The sequence below is a fragment of the Echinococcus granulosus genome, assembly GCF_000524195.1.
Source record: "Echinococcus granulosus chromosome Unknown EG_S00138, whole genome shotgun sequence".
In the NCBI taxonomy this organism is placed as follows: Eukaryota; Metazoa; Platyhelminthes; class Cestoda; order Cyclophyllidea; family Taeniidae; genus Echinococcus; species Echinococcus granulosus.
Window position 1 is genome coordinate 34,909 of NW_020170518.1, and position 17,942 is coordinate 52,850.

General features: G+C 45.6%; 3 protein-coding genes across 3 annotated transcripts in view; 2 read left to right on the forward strand and 1 right to left on the reverse strand. All coding sequences in view use genetic code 11, as the record gives it.

Moving 5' to 3' along the window:
- The window catches only part of EGR_09221 (hypothetical protein), a gene marked incomplete at both ends in the record, with an annotated part of 8,992 nt that extends 3,518 nt beyond the window's left edge, over nucleotides 1–5,474 (forward strand). The window contains 4 exons of the mRNA XM_024498470.1: nucleotides 3,011–3,203; nucleotides 3,586–3,785; nucleotides 4,354–4,539; nucleotides 4,963–5,474. Coding sequence (XP_024347103.1) covers nucleotides 3,011–3,203; nucleotides 3,586–3,785; nucleotides 4,354–4,539; nucleotides 4,963–5,474 — 1,091 coding nt within the window. The remainder of the gene's footprint in view (nucleotides 1–3,010; nucleotides 3,204–3,585; nucleotides 3,786–4,353; nucleotides 4,540–4,962) is intronic.
- A 2,466-nt stretch (nucleotides 5,475–7,940) lies between these two features.
- On the forward strand, nucleotides 7,941–12,625 carry EGR_09222 (gag-pol polyprotein; the record flags this gene model as incomplete). Its single annotated transcript, XM_024498471.1, has 3 exons — nucleotides 7,941–8,039; nucleotides 10,591–10,735; nucleotides 12,300–12,625. The coding sequence occupies 3 exons, from the start codon at nucleotides 7,941–7,943 to the stop codon at nucleotides 12,623–12,625; spliced, it is 570 nt and encodes a 189-aa protein (XP_024347104.1).
- Nucleotides 12,626–16,945: 4,320 nt separating this feature from the next.
- Nucleotides 16,946–17,245, reverse strand: EGR_09223 (hypothetical protein; the record flags this gene model as incomplete). Its single annotated transcript, XM_024498472.1, has 1 exon — nucleotides 16,946–17,245. The coding sequence occupies one exon, from the start codon at nucleotides 17,243–17,245 to the stop codon at nucleotides 16,946–16,948; it is 300 nt and encodes a 99-aa protein (XP_024347105.1).
- Between the last annotated feature and the right edge of the window lie 697 nt (nucleotides 17,246–17,942).

Genomic DNA, 17,942 nt, shown 5'->3' on the forward strand with positions numbered 1-17,942 from the left:
CGCATCTGAGCCGCTAATCCACTCCCCCAGCATTTTGAATTCATCCACCTCAGGTTGTTTTTGTTTACTCGCTCATCGCGGATTGGTGTATCTAGCCTTCGTTGCACCCATCCATCCCGCGTCCGACCTTCCAACAGCAAAATTTTGCGTTTTTACTATTCGCACCAACAGCAATTTAGGCGTATTTCGAAATCCAGATCAACAACGTTTGACTGGAGTGGTTTGAGTGCTTAGTCTTGTTCCTGAAAATGATCTAATTACGCATCGTGTAGGAGGCTTGAGTTGGGGTCAGGCAAGTGGATGAGGTAACAGATCCGATGATTCAGTATACCCCCTTTGAATTCCATCATAGGTAAGCTTGTCTTCCAATATTGAATGCTTAAATAGAAGTTTCTCCACTGGGGATTATGAATTTAGTAAACACAGCCATCTCTTCACTCAAAAGCGGTCACATTTCACCCGGCTACTCTGTCCCATCCGAGTTTGCACCTCAAGTCGCTTAAGGATTCTAATTACCAAAGGTTCAGGGAGATTTCCGTCTCCTGTCCCGTAGTCTCATCCACTTTCGTTATTTAATCGCCGAACAGCCGCATCTCTCATCAACGTTGTTTTCGGGCTGAAAGCCGTCAATTATGCAATCTCCTAATGTCTCCAACGCTTACACAGGCCGTTTGGTATGATTCGTTTTGAAAACATCCACCTGCACACACGAAATGCCGCCGCCTAGCGCGACTCAAAGTTGACTTTGAGGTTTTGCCTCCCTCCCTCCTCTCTCCAACCGCTGCTATGGCGATTAAGCATTCCTTCTCATGCGTCTTCTCTGTTGTACAGCCGGTGTATTTCTACCCCAGCTTGGCAGACAAAGTAGAGGCGTAGGGGGATTACCCACTTTTTGTGGTGGAGCACATGGATTCAGTGGAAATGCAGTTATGTTGTTGTGATTGCTTGGTCAGCGGAAGAATAGTCCCCAAGTGAAGCACCAGATGATAATTGAATATCCGGCTGGTGATTATTCAGGTTTGGAAAGGAGGTGTAACGACCTTCTGCTCGACATCGACTTCATTTCTTTTATAGCTCGACACATAATGGATATTTCGGACAGGTCGGAACTTAAGGTTTATCGAAAAAGAGCACGTATTTGACGGTTTGTAAACTGCTTTTCTTTTCAACATAGAATGAATCGATCGTATAGAACTGGAAGCTGCAATACATTAAAAACTCGGTTTTCACGTACTTCCTTCAACTTGCGGCAGACGTTGTGTTGGACTTTTGCAAGTCTCCAAGCGAATCCATCTTCAGCTTCAATGCGACTTTGAATCGTTCAGTCTTGTGAGGAAGTTAAGCCCGTCCCGTTGCCTATTCGCCTAGAATGGTGGTCACATCAAACATTGCTATAAAGAGCTAAGTGGTCGGTTGTCCTCGTTCCTTTTTGCCAAACCTGCTTTCACTCTCCACTTCTACCTCGGGTCCAGCTTAGGCCTTCACGTGGCGTCGGACTCATTTACGACACCAAGGTAGCTAGAACTGTCACACTCTTGTTAAGTTAAAAAACCGTTTTTTGATGTCGCTAACTGTCGCCTATGCTAGATCACATAGTTTTATTTACATGGATGGCAAGACCATGACACGAAGGTTTCATCGGCGATGATCATCACAAATTGAAGGCGGATCTTAGCATAATCCGTCTTTTACAATAAAGTGGAAGACAGTCGAGTAAGCGTTCATTCCACAATTGACGAGCGGCACGGGCGCTAGCTGGTAAGACGAATTGCCGATGCAAATTTCAAAGCCGTCGATTTTTCTTGTCGAGTTGAAATAGCCGCCTCTGTTGAACCTTGCTTCAACCGCCTCTAATTCAGGTATAGTTGGTTTCGGATGAAGAGACTTATGCTGCTTCTTTACTGAACACCTGCTCCTAGCCCACCACTTTCTCCCTCTTCTTCTTGGTCCCAACTCGGGCCATTTCCAGGGTTGAAGTCACCTACCAGAATTGGGTTTCTCTCTCAAACTGTCAGCCAGCATACCCTTTGTATTGTCCACAAGCTCGTTAGCTCAATGACTTCTTCGATGGTAGTTCCACTCATCTGGCTCCACAAGGTGACAAGTTTTCTCACAGTCCGAGTATTGATAATCTAGTTGTCATTGAGCCAGTATCAAGAGTAGAATCAAAATGAAATCCAAGATTGCTAGTAGTCTTCCCTCTTGAACTCACGGGCAACTAGGGTCTGGCCGCAGCGTCTCTCAGCTCGTCATTCTCTGCCACCTTGGTCATCTCAGGCCTCCCAAGTGGGTGGTTCATGTTTAGGAGTGAAAATTTTGCCTACCAAAACGAAACCTCGACCAATGGCCGCGGATTTGCATTTTTACCAGCGAATCACAGTCTTGTCGATTCTGGCTGATGGAGTAACAGTATTTGTTCGATTTATCCAGGGTCTTAAATGTATCATCCTAAGAAATGGGCGACCATATGACTTGCTACAAGAAAAGTTTCAAATGCGTCCAGGTGGAAACAGACAATTGGAATCAGATTTTTTACCTTTAATGACTTGGAAACTAACCGCTTTGACAGGAGACCCCTTTCCAATGCGCTCATTTCACCTTTCAATTGCACCTGAGTAGTGACAAGGTCTAGGTGCTTGTTCACTGTTACCACTTTCCATTTGGCTCAGGACAGGCATCTGCGAACTTTCGTATATGCACATGTAATCCCTCACTGCTTTAAAGAGGTCATGGACCTAGGTCAGTGAGGCTGACATTCTCGTTGCCTCCTGAGTGTGGCTTCATTCTCGCCAGCCGTGTGTAAGGCCTCTGCTGTGGTCACTAGTTATCCGAAATGCTCGGTTTAATGTCGGAACCAGGCTATTCTCTTTTGCTTCTCTACTTCATTTAGATGTGTGGAATTGGTCAATAAGTCGCATGAGTGATACTAATTTCGTTGGACCCATAGCATAATTTTTCTTTTAATTTCAATGTACATCTATCGTCAGTCTTCCTTCTATCACCACGATAGGTTTCTTTGAACTGGTCAACAACGACAGCGTCACTGCCTTGTGGAATGGTGACATCAACAGGGATAGTGAAGTGGACGGAGGTGGGGATGGAGAGTGCTTCATAGCTCCACCCGCTTGGTATCACCACTCCTGCGACCATCTCACTTCCGAGAATTATGAATCACTCGCTCTCTTCTGCCTCGAAATGGGCCTGTGAGTTTCTTATGACCTGGCCTTTATTTGCGTGAGCGCACAGACACACCATCGAGGTTCCAACCAAGGTAGTCCGGGAAAGTGGGGTCTGTAATGCTGACAACGGTGTGGACATCCTCTGGCCGGAGTGCTGGTAATGTGCTGGCAGTTTGATTGGCTATGGCCTTAACGTCAATGATGTGTCCCATGGGTTTCGATGGATCTGGGGCTAACGTCTTCAATTGCTTTGTGCTTCTCGAGGCTGGTAGATGCTCTCCATTGAGTGCCTTTCATATGTCACGAAACACTACCTGTCTAGTGGCCATTCCAGATTTTGGAAGTCTGCTAATTCTTTCGTCCTCCTCTCACAAAAGACTTTGACCTCTTTTACCTCCTCGTTCAGCCGTGAACTCGGCGTAGCCTTTGCAGTACGGGCCCATCAGGAGTCGAAGCGTCGCGAATCACCCGATCTCTGCGTCAACGATGGTGATGCCAACGGCGCCACCACCACCTCTCCCTCCTCTCTTCTCCGAATCCCCAGTCTCAGCCTCCCTCTTCTGCGCCATCTTGATCTCCCGCTCCCTCTACGACCAGACGAAGAAGGTTGGTCGGGGTGGCCTTTGATAGCTGATAGAAAACCCCTGCTTTCTGCTCTTTCCTTTCATTGAAGAGTGGGAACTTGTTCAGAGAGCAATTGCGTTGTACCTAATATGGTGGCTGGAGTAGTGTCACTTCAAGAGAGACTAAATCTTGTTCTGTTCATGCGTTCCCAAATTTTAGTGAACGAGTTATTCTCTGAAGGTCTTGTAAAGCACAAGAATCTAGAGGGGGCCTGGAGGGCTAGTGGAATAGAGGTGGTGAGCAGCTCTTTCGTTAGAGGGTTTCAATTGTATTAAATACTAGCTATTTTGAGGGCTTTGAGATCGGGATGGCTGCTAGAAGTCGGTGGTGCCATTTCAGTAGCTTCCACAGATCTATTCACCCGGTTGCCTTCATTCTAGGCCATTCAAATGATGTATTCATCTTGCGAGATGTGAGATTATCTTCTTTACCGTACGCTCCTCCCAATGCCGTAGTAGAGCCTACAAATCTGTAAGCAGGGACCGAAGAAGTCCTTGTTGTCAAGCCTACACTGAAGTGAGAATCATCCTCCTGTTCCTCCATCCCGCAGGCTTATTCATGGACGATTTGGACGTTGTCTTTCCCGCAGACGCAGTGAACGAACCGCTTCTGAAGCATCAGACTGAAGAGGGCGTGGTGCGAAGGCGGGCGCGTGGATCTATTCTCAAGAGTTCCTCCTGCTGCAACGATTGTGATAGACTCGTCTACTCGGACGCTACCGGTTATGATGGTGGTGGTAATTCTTGTCCCTCCCTTTTCCTCTTTACGAATTTGCATTTGATTTAACTTCCAATGACCTTGCGGTGTCCGTCTCCCATCCTTCCCACATTGGTACTCGTATTTCCGCCTCAAAATCAAGTTTGTCCTCATTAGTCGCTTTCCAGCACCACTGTTTGTTTCTTGGATCCGGTATTTGGGTCGTGGAACTATCCACCAAAGCCTAATTTGATTATTGAAGTCACCGCATTTTGACTTCAAAGCGGAGGGCCATCTTGTTAATGTCTTTATTGTACGGCCCTTCAGCTTCATCTTAATGCTAGCCTTGTTGATTCGAATGCAAAGGCCACCCATCACACGCTAGCGACATCCATGAAAGCCGTTGGTTCCGGCTCTTCACCATTCCTTTATTCCGATGGGCTGTGAACACTTCTGCCTTCAGTTTGCCACGACAGTCCGCGGGTGGAGAAGCACGTTCGTTTCTCCCTCTCTGCTTCCCACCCCCCTCCCGACATTGAGGCCGAGTTCGGCGGGCGCAGCAACAGTCAGCGCCTGCAGGACATGGCGCGCCGTCGCGGCTACCTCTATCCTGCTGATGGCGTAATCGGCGCCGGCAATGCCGACGACGACAGTGACGACTCCGGTGGTGGAGCCTTTGACCGTCTAGTGGGAGTCTTCTGGCCTGATGGAGGTGAAAATCGCAGTCAGGGTCGACTGAGGTGGCGGGGACGGCGACGCTATTATCACCATCATATCGGCAGGTGCCTACTGGATGTCATCGCTTTCCTCACCTGCCTCTTCGCCCTCCTCATCTTCTCCCTCCTCTTCCTCTCTCTCGTGGTGTGCATCCCATTGGCCTGGTTCACCACCTCTACCGGTGATGGCAGTGCACTGGCCGGGACCTGCGTCCGCCTACTGAACGCATTTGGCCTGCATGCACTCCTGGCAAGATGATAGTATTCTCATCCTTCTAATTCCCTGTGGTTAAACTTTATACTCCTGTTGCCTGTAGAAAGAGAAAGAAGATAAAAAAAACCCTTTTTTTGTGTCGTCTGTTTCATTTGGTTCCGCAGTGCTTCATGGAAGTTTGACAGTCAGTTGATTTTTGAGGTCGCATTCATTCACCCAACTTCGTCTAGGAATTTTACAATGCCTGTTTATCCACCTGTCCCTCCGGCAATCCGCGATCAATCTATTTAACTGCCAGTTCGTCGTTCGTTCACTCCGTTTAATTCGTTTGTGGCAGAACCCTCCAGATGTTTGCGTGGAATCCATCCGCTCAGGAGTCACATATTCCAGTTTATTTTGAAACCTAGTTTAGCGTTGGAGTAGGTTTGAGCCCCGAGGAAACGGAAGATTAGCTAATCCAGCGATGGTGGCCAGTCAGCGGTCTCATACGCTGGAGAGGCCCTTTCCTTCTAGGGCATTGACCTTTCGATGACTGCTGTGAATTGTCAACGGAACCGCCTGGGACGGGCTCTTCACTGATAGACGTGCAGCCTGCATGGTTCCACCATCGCCCCCTTGCATTGTGGTTGAAGTCTTCTACGCGGCAGGAAATTCGTGGGTTCATTTACACGAAACTTCGTTTATCATCAACACGTTGTTCAAAAGGCCCTTGCCCTACCGCTGTCGCCTGGATTCACGATGTCCGGGGTGGATTGTGCCGTCTGTTAGTGTTTTTTAACGGGACGCATCAGTTACTGCGCGTATTATGGACGCGACATCCAATTTATGACCTCTGGTTGTTGTGACCCTGTGTTTATGACCGTGAGCTTGGATTGTATCGAGTTCCCAACCCGACATCGAGACGGACATCCTTACCTGCCGATGTGTGTGAATAAGCTGCGGTTACGGTGTGTGTTTACGTAATCGTTGCGAGAGTCCGCATCTGATTGACCTCGACCCTTCCTCGATTACCGGGTTATTTGTAGTCTACTTGCATGCGATATTGGGCAATTAAAAGGGACTGGACAAGAAGACTCGGGAATTACCTACGGAAAAGGGAATGTCTAGAGGATCGGAATGCGAAAGTCTTCTGTGATTGCAGCCACGCCTAGCACCGGTCCAACAAGTTGTTTCCAAATGGAGATGAACATACGATTGTTAATTTTGTACGCAAATCACAGTATGTGTGAGTGCGCCAGGAATCGAAAATAGTCTCTTCAACGAGGTGACAATGGGTGAATTAGGGAAAGTGGTCCTTCGGGTGTGATGGTCACTGAACACTTCTACGCCTCGCCAACGCTGATTAACCGTATCGCAAAGGAATGCGACAGTCTAGGAATAAGAAGTTAGAACGATAAGGCGAGGGCCTGGATCCTACCCCCTTCGTGTGATATTTTTCACTCAAACTGTTTATCATCAAATGGCGTGTTCGCTTCATTTGCTCTTATTACTTCTTGGGTGGACTACGTCATTTGTGGCAGTTGGCACGGCTAATGGAGTGCACTCGCACCTCTCGCCACATTATAGGCACCATGACTATTTCCACCCCTCCACCTCCCCTCACTTTAATTTCTCTCTGTTGTCAACACAACAACTAGCGTGACGGTAATTTGTTGCAGGCAACCTTCAACTCCGCCTAGCATTCAACCTTGAACTGCGATTGGTGCGTACTGGGTGGCTTGATTGCTCATCGTCAGCCGATTGGGCTATCGATTTCCAATAAGCGCTCGCGCTTTCAAACCAGGCCACACGACCCGCAATCGTTGTGTCGCATTCAATGGTGGAGACGCGTTTATTTCATACCTTTTAAATTAGGAGTTAAGCATACAATGGCACATCGAGGTGAGGTGAGACGAGACCTTGAAGAGGTGTAAATACGCGCTTGTGTTCGGCTGCATTCCAGGTCATTATTTCGCTCTCACGTTCATTGCTTCGGGACTTACACCCGAGCCGACTAGTAACACTAATGGTAAGTATTAATTTTGGCTTTGGAATGCCCAGTTTTGGTAAATTGTGGTCCTGATAAGACTGCTGAAGCATACATTTTTAAAACGCATCAAAGTTTAGTGGGAAGATGGTTTCACTTCTTCGCGATCCCACATATTTTAAGATCTGTTGGAATTCTGTCTACTTGTATTTAATAAGTAAAACTGCTGATTAGCAAAGTAGTGGCATTGCTTTGGACGACTCGAATTGTCACCGTTTTCAACATCCCCAATCTCTTGATTGGCCTAATTTCATCTATAAAACAGCGATGGGGAAGCCTTATGCCCTTAAACCAAATCCGATTGATAAGGTTAGCTATCCTTTTTGTTTCATAAAGTGTCTCTAACACTTAACTACTCTTCCAGGCGATCCTTTTGCCATCTAAAAGGTGACGATTTACGGAGATGGTGCCAAAGTTCAAAGAGTAAAACAATTAATAGGGCTTAACCCAGCCCTCCTCCCCCAAAGAAAACGTTTGTACGGCCAATGAGTATCGATTTCGTTTCCGCTGCCCACCTCCCCTTCCCTCCCCCCGGCAGACGTAACGATTTTATGTTAATTAAGGCGTCGCATGACTCATCGCCGGTGAGTGAATGAGAGAATGACAAGATGCAGATATTTAATGCACCGCGACATAAAAATCACTTAGGCGTATACGAAGTGAGCGATTGCTGATGCCATCATGGTGCAGACTAGCAAAAGGATGCCAACGCTTACTCTCAGCCAGTTCCCCCTCGCCAAAAAAATTTGTGCGGAGCACATGCTACTTAAATAGAATTGATGCTATACAACAAGTGAAATGCACTCCAATCCAATTTAATGCTATCGTGACTGCGCCTGCTGCCTCTTTTTCTTTGTTAGCCCATTACACCAGCCTTTAATTTTACTTCGAAGTCTCGGTTGGATGCATTTAGCATACTTCTGAAGGCTTAAATCATTTCCTTCACTGGGCTGGAAAAACATGCGACACATCTCCAACGGAAGTGAGGTAAGTCTCAGTAGCAAACCTCAGCCCTCTTCCAGCTACCAACACTTTCTGGACGAGTTAAAGCACTTTCTCTCTCTATCAAGAGTCATGTGTTCTTATTGGGCAAACTCTGTTTAAAAGCATTTGGGCATGTCAGAAGCAATGCCAGCGACACGTCGTATGAGTTTATGCGCACTTTGCAAAGTCAACTTTGAGGTCTGCACGTTGGCAGCATGCGTCATTTCAGGGTCGGTTGGTTTTTCTCAATTCTTAACCGCTCTCTTAGGGGAAGTAGTCCATTAGGACTAGTTACGTTTTCCGCAACTCCTATTCACAGATTTTGGTAAAGCTACTCATTTCTAAGAGTCAATCTTCCCCACCTCTTTCGAACATTGGGATATGCCTTCCCTGGTTGATTATTCTTCCTGTTTCCTCGGAAGGTTGAACCCTAGCCAATGCAAGGTTTATGAACGGAAAGGAGAGGAGGCTACACATTCCATCGTCTCACCTTATCAGCAATGAGAACTAACGCTTACTCATCATTACCATCTCACCATCAACTAAAACTGCTGCGCAGAATGAGGTGCTCGACTTTTTCACATTGTCTGTATCCTCTTGTCTGTCGTATTTGGATGCTAGACACTTGAATTGATGTGTAGTCGCCGAAAGGTGAATAAATGTCGGCTCGAAAAGAGGTACGTTCCCTATTTTCGCATCACTAGCAGCGCTAGCAATGCGTGGATACTCTTCACCGTCGACTCAGATGTCTCTCCTCCTCCTCCTCCTCCAACATCTAACGACACGTGATCTTACATTCCTGTGAAAATCTTCATTTTGGCGAAGGCATACTAGGGCGTCAATGGAGAATGTTAACCTACTGGGAGGCGATCTTGCTTACTTTATTCAGGTAATGCTTATAGTTTATGATTTCTGGTATATGAAATCGTTTTTCTCTTCCTTTGAAATATTGAAGATTTAATAGTTTGCAGAGTGAAGAATAATAGAACATTCTTACCTAAAATTGTTGGTTTTTTTAAAAAAAGAACACCCATTACTGGCTCCAAAGATCATCCTGTTTTGTAATATCCTTAATACCAACCCCACCTTTGATAACCAAAGTCAATTTAAGAATCTAGAAGGAGTTAGCGTTGGGTGGGAGGTTATCATCTTTTTGGCTAATTGAAATGACCTTTAACATTGGATACTCACTTTCGCACTCCCACAAGGTGACGGTGTTTAATTTGCACAATTATATTTAAATATTCACAAACCACATTGTGATGACATTTTATGGTGTCCTTTTTTTCCAGCCCACGTGACATTCCTTGACATGCAGTAGCAGTGAGCATGGATGGCCTCCTACTTAGATTGATTGCCTTATTCGGCTTCCTGAGCTTGGTATTGACATGAAAAAGTATGGCTAACAGGGGGTCATTTTGAGTCCCACTTGACTCGACTTTCATCCTGGCGGCAGGAAGAGCTCTGTGCCACTGCCATTTCACTTCTTTTATGTACGTTGGTAGTAAAGCTACTTGCGTAGTCGTAGCCTCTACGACTCCTTCAGAGGTAATTAGTCGGCTACCACATTGGTGGTAGTGGTTGTAAACCCACTCTAAAATTACTAAAAGTTTTCACTTTTCCCAGTTGGAGCGTACGTTCAAACGTCACAGAAGGGGGGCTGTTGGAACCGTGTCGACTTGTAGAACACCCCACTCAGCCTTGACCTCTGAGTCCTAATTACTACTGAATTGCGGTCCAATTTTAACCCATCGAAAAGAATTGTTCTCAATAATAAATTATAAAGTGCCATCATTTTTCTTCAGTTGGACACGATGGTTCGAAAAGATCATTTCCAAATGGTGACTTCAGCCCTGAGAACCGGTTGCGTACCACCTGAGAGCATTGAGATAAGACCAAGTCGAATGGCAGGAAACGGTAGTTTACTTCATTTCCAACCGCCTAGACATGAATTAGCGACAAGAAAACCTGTCTGACGTCTCCATTCTTTAACTTCATTCCAAGTAGAGAACTCAACTAGTTCAACAATGTAGTTGCCATTACCTGCCTCGTAAAAGTAAACCGTTTACACGGTAGAACAGGTATTTCAGTCGTAAACGACATTCATGTAAACCAGATAGAGTGGTGTTGATGTCACTGGTGCAATGAAAGTTGGAAGGACGTGAGAAAACGACTGCACCACGACGGCGTCACTGTCTCAGCGGCGCGCACTTCCGCCGCCTACTTTCCGCGACAAACAAGGGTATGATAGTGTCCTCTTCTCCTCCTTCTTCCTCCTCCACTCAGTGCTTCTCCCGTACGTGCCAGCTGTCAACGGCCCTAGCCATCATTGATAATCCCCCGTCCATTTTAATTTGACGTGTTAAAAAAAACTAGATTATCTCTTGAGAAATAGATGGAGTAGTGGCGAAAGTGAATTGTAGTGGTAGAAGTTTTAATACTTTAAGCTGTAGATGAGGCGTAGTTTTAAAGAATAAGCACATTCCACGAAAGATGTGACACTGGAGCTGTGGAGTTTACTTCGCCAAGTTCTGCTAATTTGTGTCCCCTCATTCCTAGTGCCTAGATGGCTCTGAGGTCAGTTTGGCTTAGATCCACTTCAGCCTCAAAAACATTGTGAACTGCTTCCACGCTAGACAGAATCAGTCAACTTACATCTCTGATACCATCGCCACAAGGGTGATTCTTCTTCCCTCCTCACCATTCATCCCGTAATTATCCATCCATCCACTCATCCACCCACCCTCCTGCCCTTTACTCTATTAGCAACCTCATCAGCAGTGGGTGAGACTCACAAGTAAGTGAAAGCTGCTCTTTCATCATACTGCAAGGTTGTTGCGTAAACGACGAAAGAGTCTTCGTTTTATTCCCACCTAATCAGTTATGGTTAGCCTCTTGACACCTACATGGCAGGCAGAGAAGCCAGGTCGCAGTAACCTTGAGGTGTGTGTGTGGGTGTGAGTTTATTGTTTTCCTTCTTCAAGTTCTCTCAGCTATGTGTGTGTAAGTGTGCTCTTTTTTTCCTTCAAAGTGACGCGAGTTGGATACCCTTGGTGTACTAAAACAGAGTCTTTCACCCCCTACCATCACCACATAGTTTCATTATTTTTATTGCAGCAAATGTCGCCAGGAGGAGAGGAACGGTGCATGTAGTGATTGGAACGGGGACCTAGGCGCGCGATCTTGAGCAGGTGAATGCGTTAATTTGTAGCTGTGTCTCCTGCACCTACTTCTGCAACGTTTCTAGTCTGGTGGAAAGAGAGTTTAGCTCTCTGGGGAAATTAGCGGCGCGAGGTGACAGTTGATGCGCCGTATGGCTCTCGTCCTGAGGTTGGAAATACATGCATTGAAGAGGAAGTTCTCCATTTCCATTGACCCAATCAGGACATACGTTGTTCTACTAGTTGACATGGCGTCCGGTCATCAAGCGCAACGACAGCTGGTAGTTGCCTCATTGGAGTTTCTTCGGTAAAGAAGCCTTGGCAATTTTGCCCTTCCACTGTACATACAAATGACAAACCTAGTTCCTTGTGGTCAAGAGTGACGTGAGACTTGAATTTTCTCTCCCACTTTACCACCAACCTACAAGTTCCCCCTTTGTCGGGACGTCACTCCGCAGGTAAGCCAAAAGCTACCGCTCTGTAATCCCTCTGTTCCAACGAGTTGGAGCATTCCCACACTACATCAAAGCTCGTCTACCGGCAAAGTAAAGTACATCTCCACAACAAATCGCCGTCTGTTGTGCCCTCTCCCTTTCCTGAAGTAAGATTTAAACGCATCCGTATGAGTTGTACTGGAGCTCGTCCTCTCTCTCTCTCGAACGACTTCGCCTTCATTTTGACCTGCATGGCTACACCCAGTGTCGGTAGAAGCTGCATCCCCACTAACAGCGGCTCGGATAGTATTCCGAGTGGCTGTGACAATCACCATCATCTGCGACAAGCAGTTCTCGTCTGCCTTATACCAAGATCTTGGATTTGGTAGTAGAACGACGACTGCTTACCACTCTGCCATCAACGGTCTCGTCAATCGCTTTCACCACCAAGTGGAAGCTTCTACAACGGCTAACCCGGGCGTGAGGTGGGCTGTCTTACTCGGAATTGGCTCCACGTTGCGGAAGGATATCGGCTATTCACCTTTGGAATTACTCTTTGCTACTATCCTCACCTTCCTGGTGTTCTTCTAACACCGATGAAGTTGACATTGCTTCCTTTTCACCTCCCTCCCCTCCACCTCTCCTCATTCTCCTAATCAACCCTCACAAATCCAGCCGAACCTTTTAAATTCGCAATCCGTATTTAATCCACGATGGCATAGCAATCAATGTTTATCAACTTCAATGCTACGAAGGCTACAGCCAGCGTCGACAGATTGAAAGTGGCTTACTTTGACAGTTCACTTCTGTACCTCGTGTCAGCGATCCACTTGGTGTTTCGCCTGCATTTACAACAGACTGCACCCCCGTCTGGTTCGCTCCTCGCTGCTACGCACATGTGTCGGACGGGCTATAAAACGTCCCGTGCGCTCCCCTGACTGCAGCCACCTTGCGTTTTTCACTGACAACACTCAAAAGGGGGGCGGGAGTGTCAGAGCGCTCATAAACTACCCATATTTAGTGCGCAGTTATCCTTTCCTGATTTTTCTGCTTTTTTTAATCAAGACACCGGTCCCCGACTCGGTACAAGAGCCTCCTCACCTGCTGACTACTACTTACCTCTCTGTTTGCTCCAGCCCTTCAGAGTGTCATCATTGTCAAATTGCGTACCCCCTGCCAACTCGATAGAACTAACGAAACACTACAGAATCGATCAATGCATCGATCATAGCATCTGAAGTCTTTCTTGAATTCGTAATAAGCCATGAGAGTGTGGCGAAAGAGTCATCATTTGCCCACAAAGGAGGTAGGAGGCCATAAGCGTACCCAATGGACTCTCCCACCCCTCCTCCTTCAGGGGAAGTACAGTCTGAGGGCCCCGCCTGATTAAACCTCAACGAAATACCAAATCACTGCGTAATATAATAATTCCCGTTTTTACACTTTTAAAACCACTCCTTTTTAATTTAAGCAATAATTTTGATCAATCCCTCACCAGGTCAATAGGTGATTCGTCAGCATGGCTGACCTTCAACTCGCAAGGTTATTGGTCATCTGGCAGCATTTTCATTGCCCTTCCACCTCGCTGTTTCCTATCCATCTTATCTGACGGAAAGGACGAGAAGAGTATTAACGACCAAGAGAGAGCCTATGTGTATGTGTGTGGCGAAGGAGAGATGTGTAGGTAGCAGGTTACAACCAGTTGTGTAGCCAGTCATTAATCTTCGTCCTTGCTTTTGAAGTTGCCGCCCCATCTTTTTTAGTACAAGCCCTTTTCGCACCTCCAGAACCTAGATTCTTGTTCTCCCCCTCTGTCAACATTTGGCTGTACAAAATGAAATAGGAACAGCATGCAGTCGAAAAATATACGTTGAAAATGTTTGCTATTAGGTGATACAAATTTAGCCTCTTTTTATTATTCTCCGGTCTTATTTTTCCTACTCTTTGCAATCTCACGGTCCAAAACTGCGGTCGCATAAAAGTGCAATTTTTTGTATTGTCTGCTAAAAGTGCAACAACATTATCTGTAAGGCTGGGGGTAGCAATTACCTGTCTCGTGTTTACTTGAAAAAAGTGCAAAACATCATGTGGAGATGGACATCACCCCAAAGGACGGAGAATTGTATCATCTAGTGGGTACCAGTTGTTATTACTCCCCTAAATGAAACGTCACCCTTCAAACGGCTCAGAACTTTGACGGCAAATCGACAAATTTTATTGGCGAACTGTGAGCATTTAGGCTTTCCTGGTCACTCGCTGTTTATTCGTTGAAATGAGCCGTGTAGACGATGCTTATTGGTCAAAATAAACCAACAAAATAGCCTCTTGTGGGGAATTCTGGTGGTTGATTAATCGCCTACTTATAAAATCGTCAAACTGGGTACTCATTTGGACCTTCCTGCTTGGGGCCGTGGTGTGGAACAGGCGGTGCCCTCAGTGAACTAAGGCGATAACAAGGTAGACGATGACAATAATGTACCCACGCAAGCACGAAGCCGCTCTCACACTCCCTCCACACTTGAGACTGCGTGTGACTCTAAATGGAAAACTTCAGTCTCACGATTTTCAGTGTCGCTGTAGCAGTGCAAAACTGACAGGTGAATGCTGAAAGATAACAACACTAGTTCTCCCCTCCCCCTAGCACGCTCAAATCAAGTTTCAGCGGGATTTCGCATCGGGTCCTTATTGAGGTAAAGGGGAAATTTGACCATCATAGCTTTCAAGCCTGAAAATTAACTTGAATCAGATGGATGGAAAAAAAAGAAGGCAGTCATGATGGAATTTTGGCAGGTTCCAAACTAGTGCCAAATTCATGCATAACCATTCTACCACGGTTATGCTATTTGAAGTGCTTCAACACGCTATAAGTAGGCAGCTGGATGGTTTTAGATGAGGAGAAGCCGTCCTCTCTTACGCGCTGGATGGAGGATGCAGTGCGTTAATTTTGAGAGTATGGAAATAGGAATACCCAACAGTCGCGATCACGTTTTACATCCCCTTTGAATTTTCTCCCATCTAATCCGCTTCTTTAAGGAATCACAACAATCGAAGTGCTAAGAGAGTGGCACCTTTGGTAGACCGGTTGCTGTAAAGTACTTTGTTGTGTGTAGCTCCTTACCTAAAAGTAGGTCTTGTGACCTCAAGTAGATTTCTTGATTTATTGTCACTTGTCGCAGTGAAATTTGTGGTTGTGTGTGTGTCTACATGTGTGTAGTACAGTCTGTCAGACAAGACACCTTACACTACTCCAGCTTGAGGAGACTTTCTTCATCACTGTTAAATCATTCATTTTTTTACAGCTTCTGCGCACTCAAAATGAATAACTGCCATGACTTTCCCTATACTTTTTGTTCAAACGTGAAAATCGGCTCTATCCTAAGGCATGCTTCCACAGCCCATATAAAAATTTTCTAATGATTTATTTACTTTATAAAATGTTACATGAGCACAATACCGCGCACCCATTAAAGTAGAAGTAGTTGTTTTCGCCCATTACAAGAGACTATTTTTAAGAGGAACTCTTCCCTCCAACTTCCTATCCATGTTCTTTGATATCATTAAGATTCTCCACCAGCGTCACACATATGTGACGTCCCAGCCTTTTTATATGACCTAAGGAGTTTCGATCACTCTGACTTCTGATGGATGACATTGACATTGGTTCAAGCAGATAATTCTCATCCAGATTTCTATCTTTATACTTCACCTAATATCTTTTTTGGAACAAAATAGTTTTAAGAGCCTCAAACTAGCCTTCGTTGTCCTTTGGATTTGGACAAAATGATTTTGTTACATTTCATCATGATTTCGGCTTCCTGGTTCGCAATTTTCGTTAAAGTGCTTAAACAGAAAAAAAAGAAGCCGTTCTGCACACGAATTTAGAATAAAAAGCTAAGAATTATGAGCCACCTTTTTGGATATATTTGCGGTTTACGCTAGCAATTCTAGGTGGCCTTTTAATCGAACCAGCAACTTCAAAGGGTAAGTTGAATGTTTTTTTACCCAAAAAAGTATGTATCTGCAAACTCTGGAATCTTATTACTTTGCAAATTATGCAACATCGCTGTGGTCGGTACTTTTTGAAAATAAAATTGTGTTGACAAACTTGACTGCCAGCAAAGGCTTAAACTGGCATTCCCGATACTTTTTGATCAAGTCGATACCTTTACGTACCACGTGTTTCTGACAACTTGCAGTCATTCAATATGACCTGGACACTCCCAATACCTTATGATTGGACCGTATTGTTCAAAAATGAAGGGAACTTTGTTGGAACAAAGTGGCTCAGCGGATTTGACACTATCCTGTAAGGTCTCATAGTTACGACCAGTTAGGCAATCATTAAACCCCTCGACGAGGAAGAAAAACATGGCCCTAAGTAGTAAAGCAACTCGATGAGGTAATCGGAATATAGTAGATGCGTAAGACTAGACTGAATACAAGCAGGCTGGTGGGCTGCCAATCTTACTTGGCGGTCACTCTCAATGACAGCAAAACGGGGTCGTAAGGCAATATAACCACCCAAAAATGCGCTTTAATTAGTGCAAGAAATTTACAGGCAATGGCAATGGATGGACAAACTGACAATACCACTAATGCGTGGACATCCAAAAGACAACCGATTTTCCAAACCCTCCAATTCTCCTCTAAGGCGTGCCAATGCCATCGTTTTTTTTCTTTGTTGTCTCAGTTGAATCTTAATTTGACCCTTTAAATACTTACGTATCCAAACAGAAGTAGGAGAAGGAATGGTAGACCATTGTCGCCGAAACCATCCAGAACTATCGAGTAGCTAAACGATCACCACCACGGTTTCACGAATCACACACCTGACTAAGCAGACTCAGTAACTAGGGTACTAGGAGGTGACATGGTGAAAGGGAGTTACTCGTTTACAAAAAATGATTAAAATTATGGATAAGTAGGCGCATATCTCAGTCCCTCCGGCGTGAACTCGCACAAGCTGGGCGCACGCAGGTATGCGTGGAAGGCGGCAATCGGAGGAGATGAAAGTGGTGGTGGTGGAGGAGGAGGAGGAGGGGGAGGAGGAGGAGGAGGAGGAGACGAGAGGAGGTAGGTGGAGAGGAGGGTGAAAAGGAGGAGGAAGAGCGATTTAAAAATCGATAGCCTGTTTGTCTGACGGCCGTTCCTGTCTAGTCCCTTGCCTTGCCTGTCTGCCTGCCTGCCTGCCGACGTCAAGGCGCTGCCCATCCCGACGCACAAACACACAATCACAGACACAGAAAGTGTGAAAGATAGATGAAGATAGACCAATCGATTTGTGTGTAGAAAGGATAGAGAGATGTTTTTCACGTGAATTTACTTTGTTTTTACTTGAAAAAAAAATTGCGACCTACCTAAGTCGTAGTGTTATCAGGTTGTCTGAGTTGTAGTGTGGAGACTCATGACTCACCGCGCCTTGTTTACGAAGGAATCGCGCAGCGTTGACAGGACTCATTTTATGTAGAGACGTTCACCCAAAACACAGGATGATGATAAACTCGCGTTAATTCGAAGAACGGTGTAAATAAGCATTACCATCCAGTTCTACAACGGCTGCACTAAAAGGTCATGGGGAAGCTCAGTAACGCCTTCACCATTGGCACTACAATTTGATCAAAGATAAGACGAATTGTATGAACAAAAATGTTGAATATTGGCATTGCATATAATAGATGCTACTTCCCGTAAAGGCTTGTCACGTGCATGCGTCAGGGTTAGCAGGACATAGACGAAATGCGCCAGCCCATGGCCATGGAACTCTTTTTCTCGCGCTCTAGATGCTTCGTTCGCTTCAAACTCTTCATGCTCTTCCAGATGGACGGCTTATTACTAAATTTCACACTTCTGCATCCACACACACACACATTCAAAGGAGATAAACAAGTGGGAATTTTAGGAGGAGAAC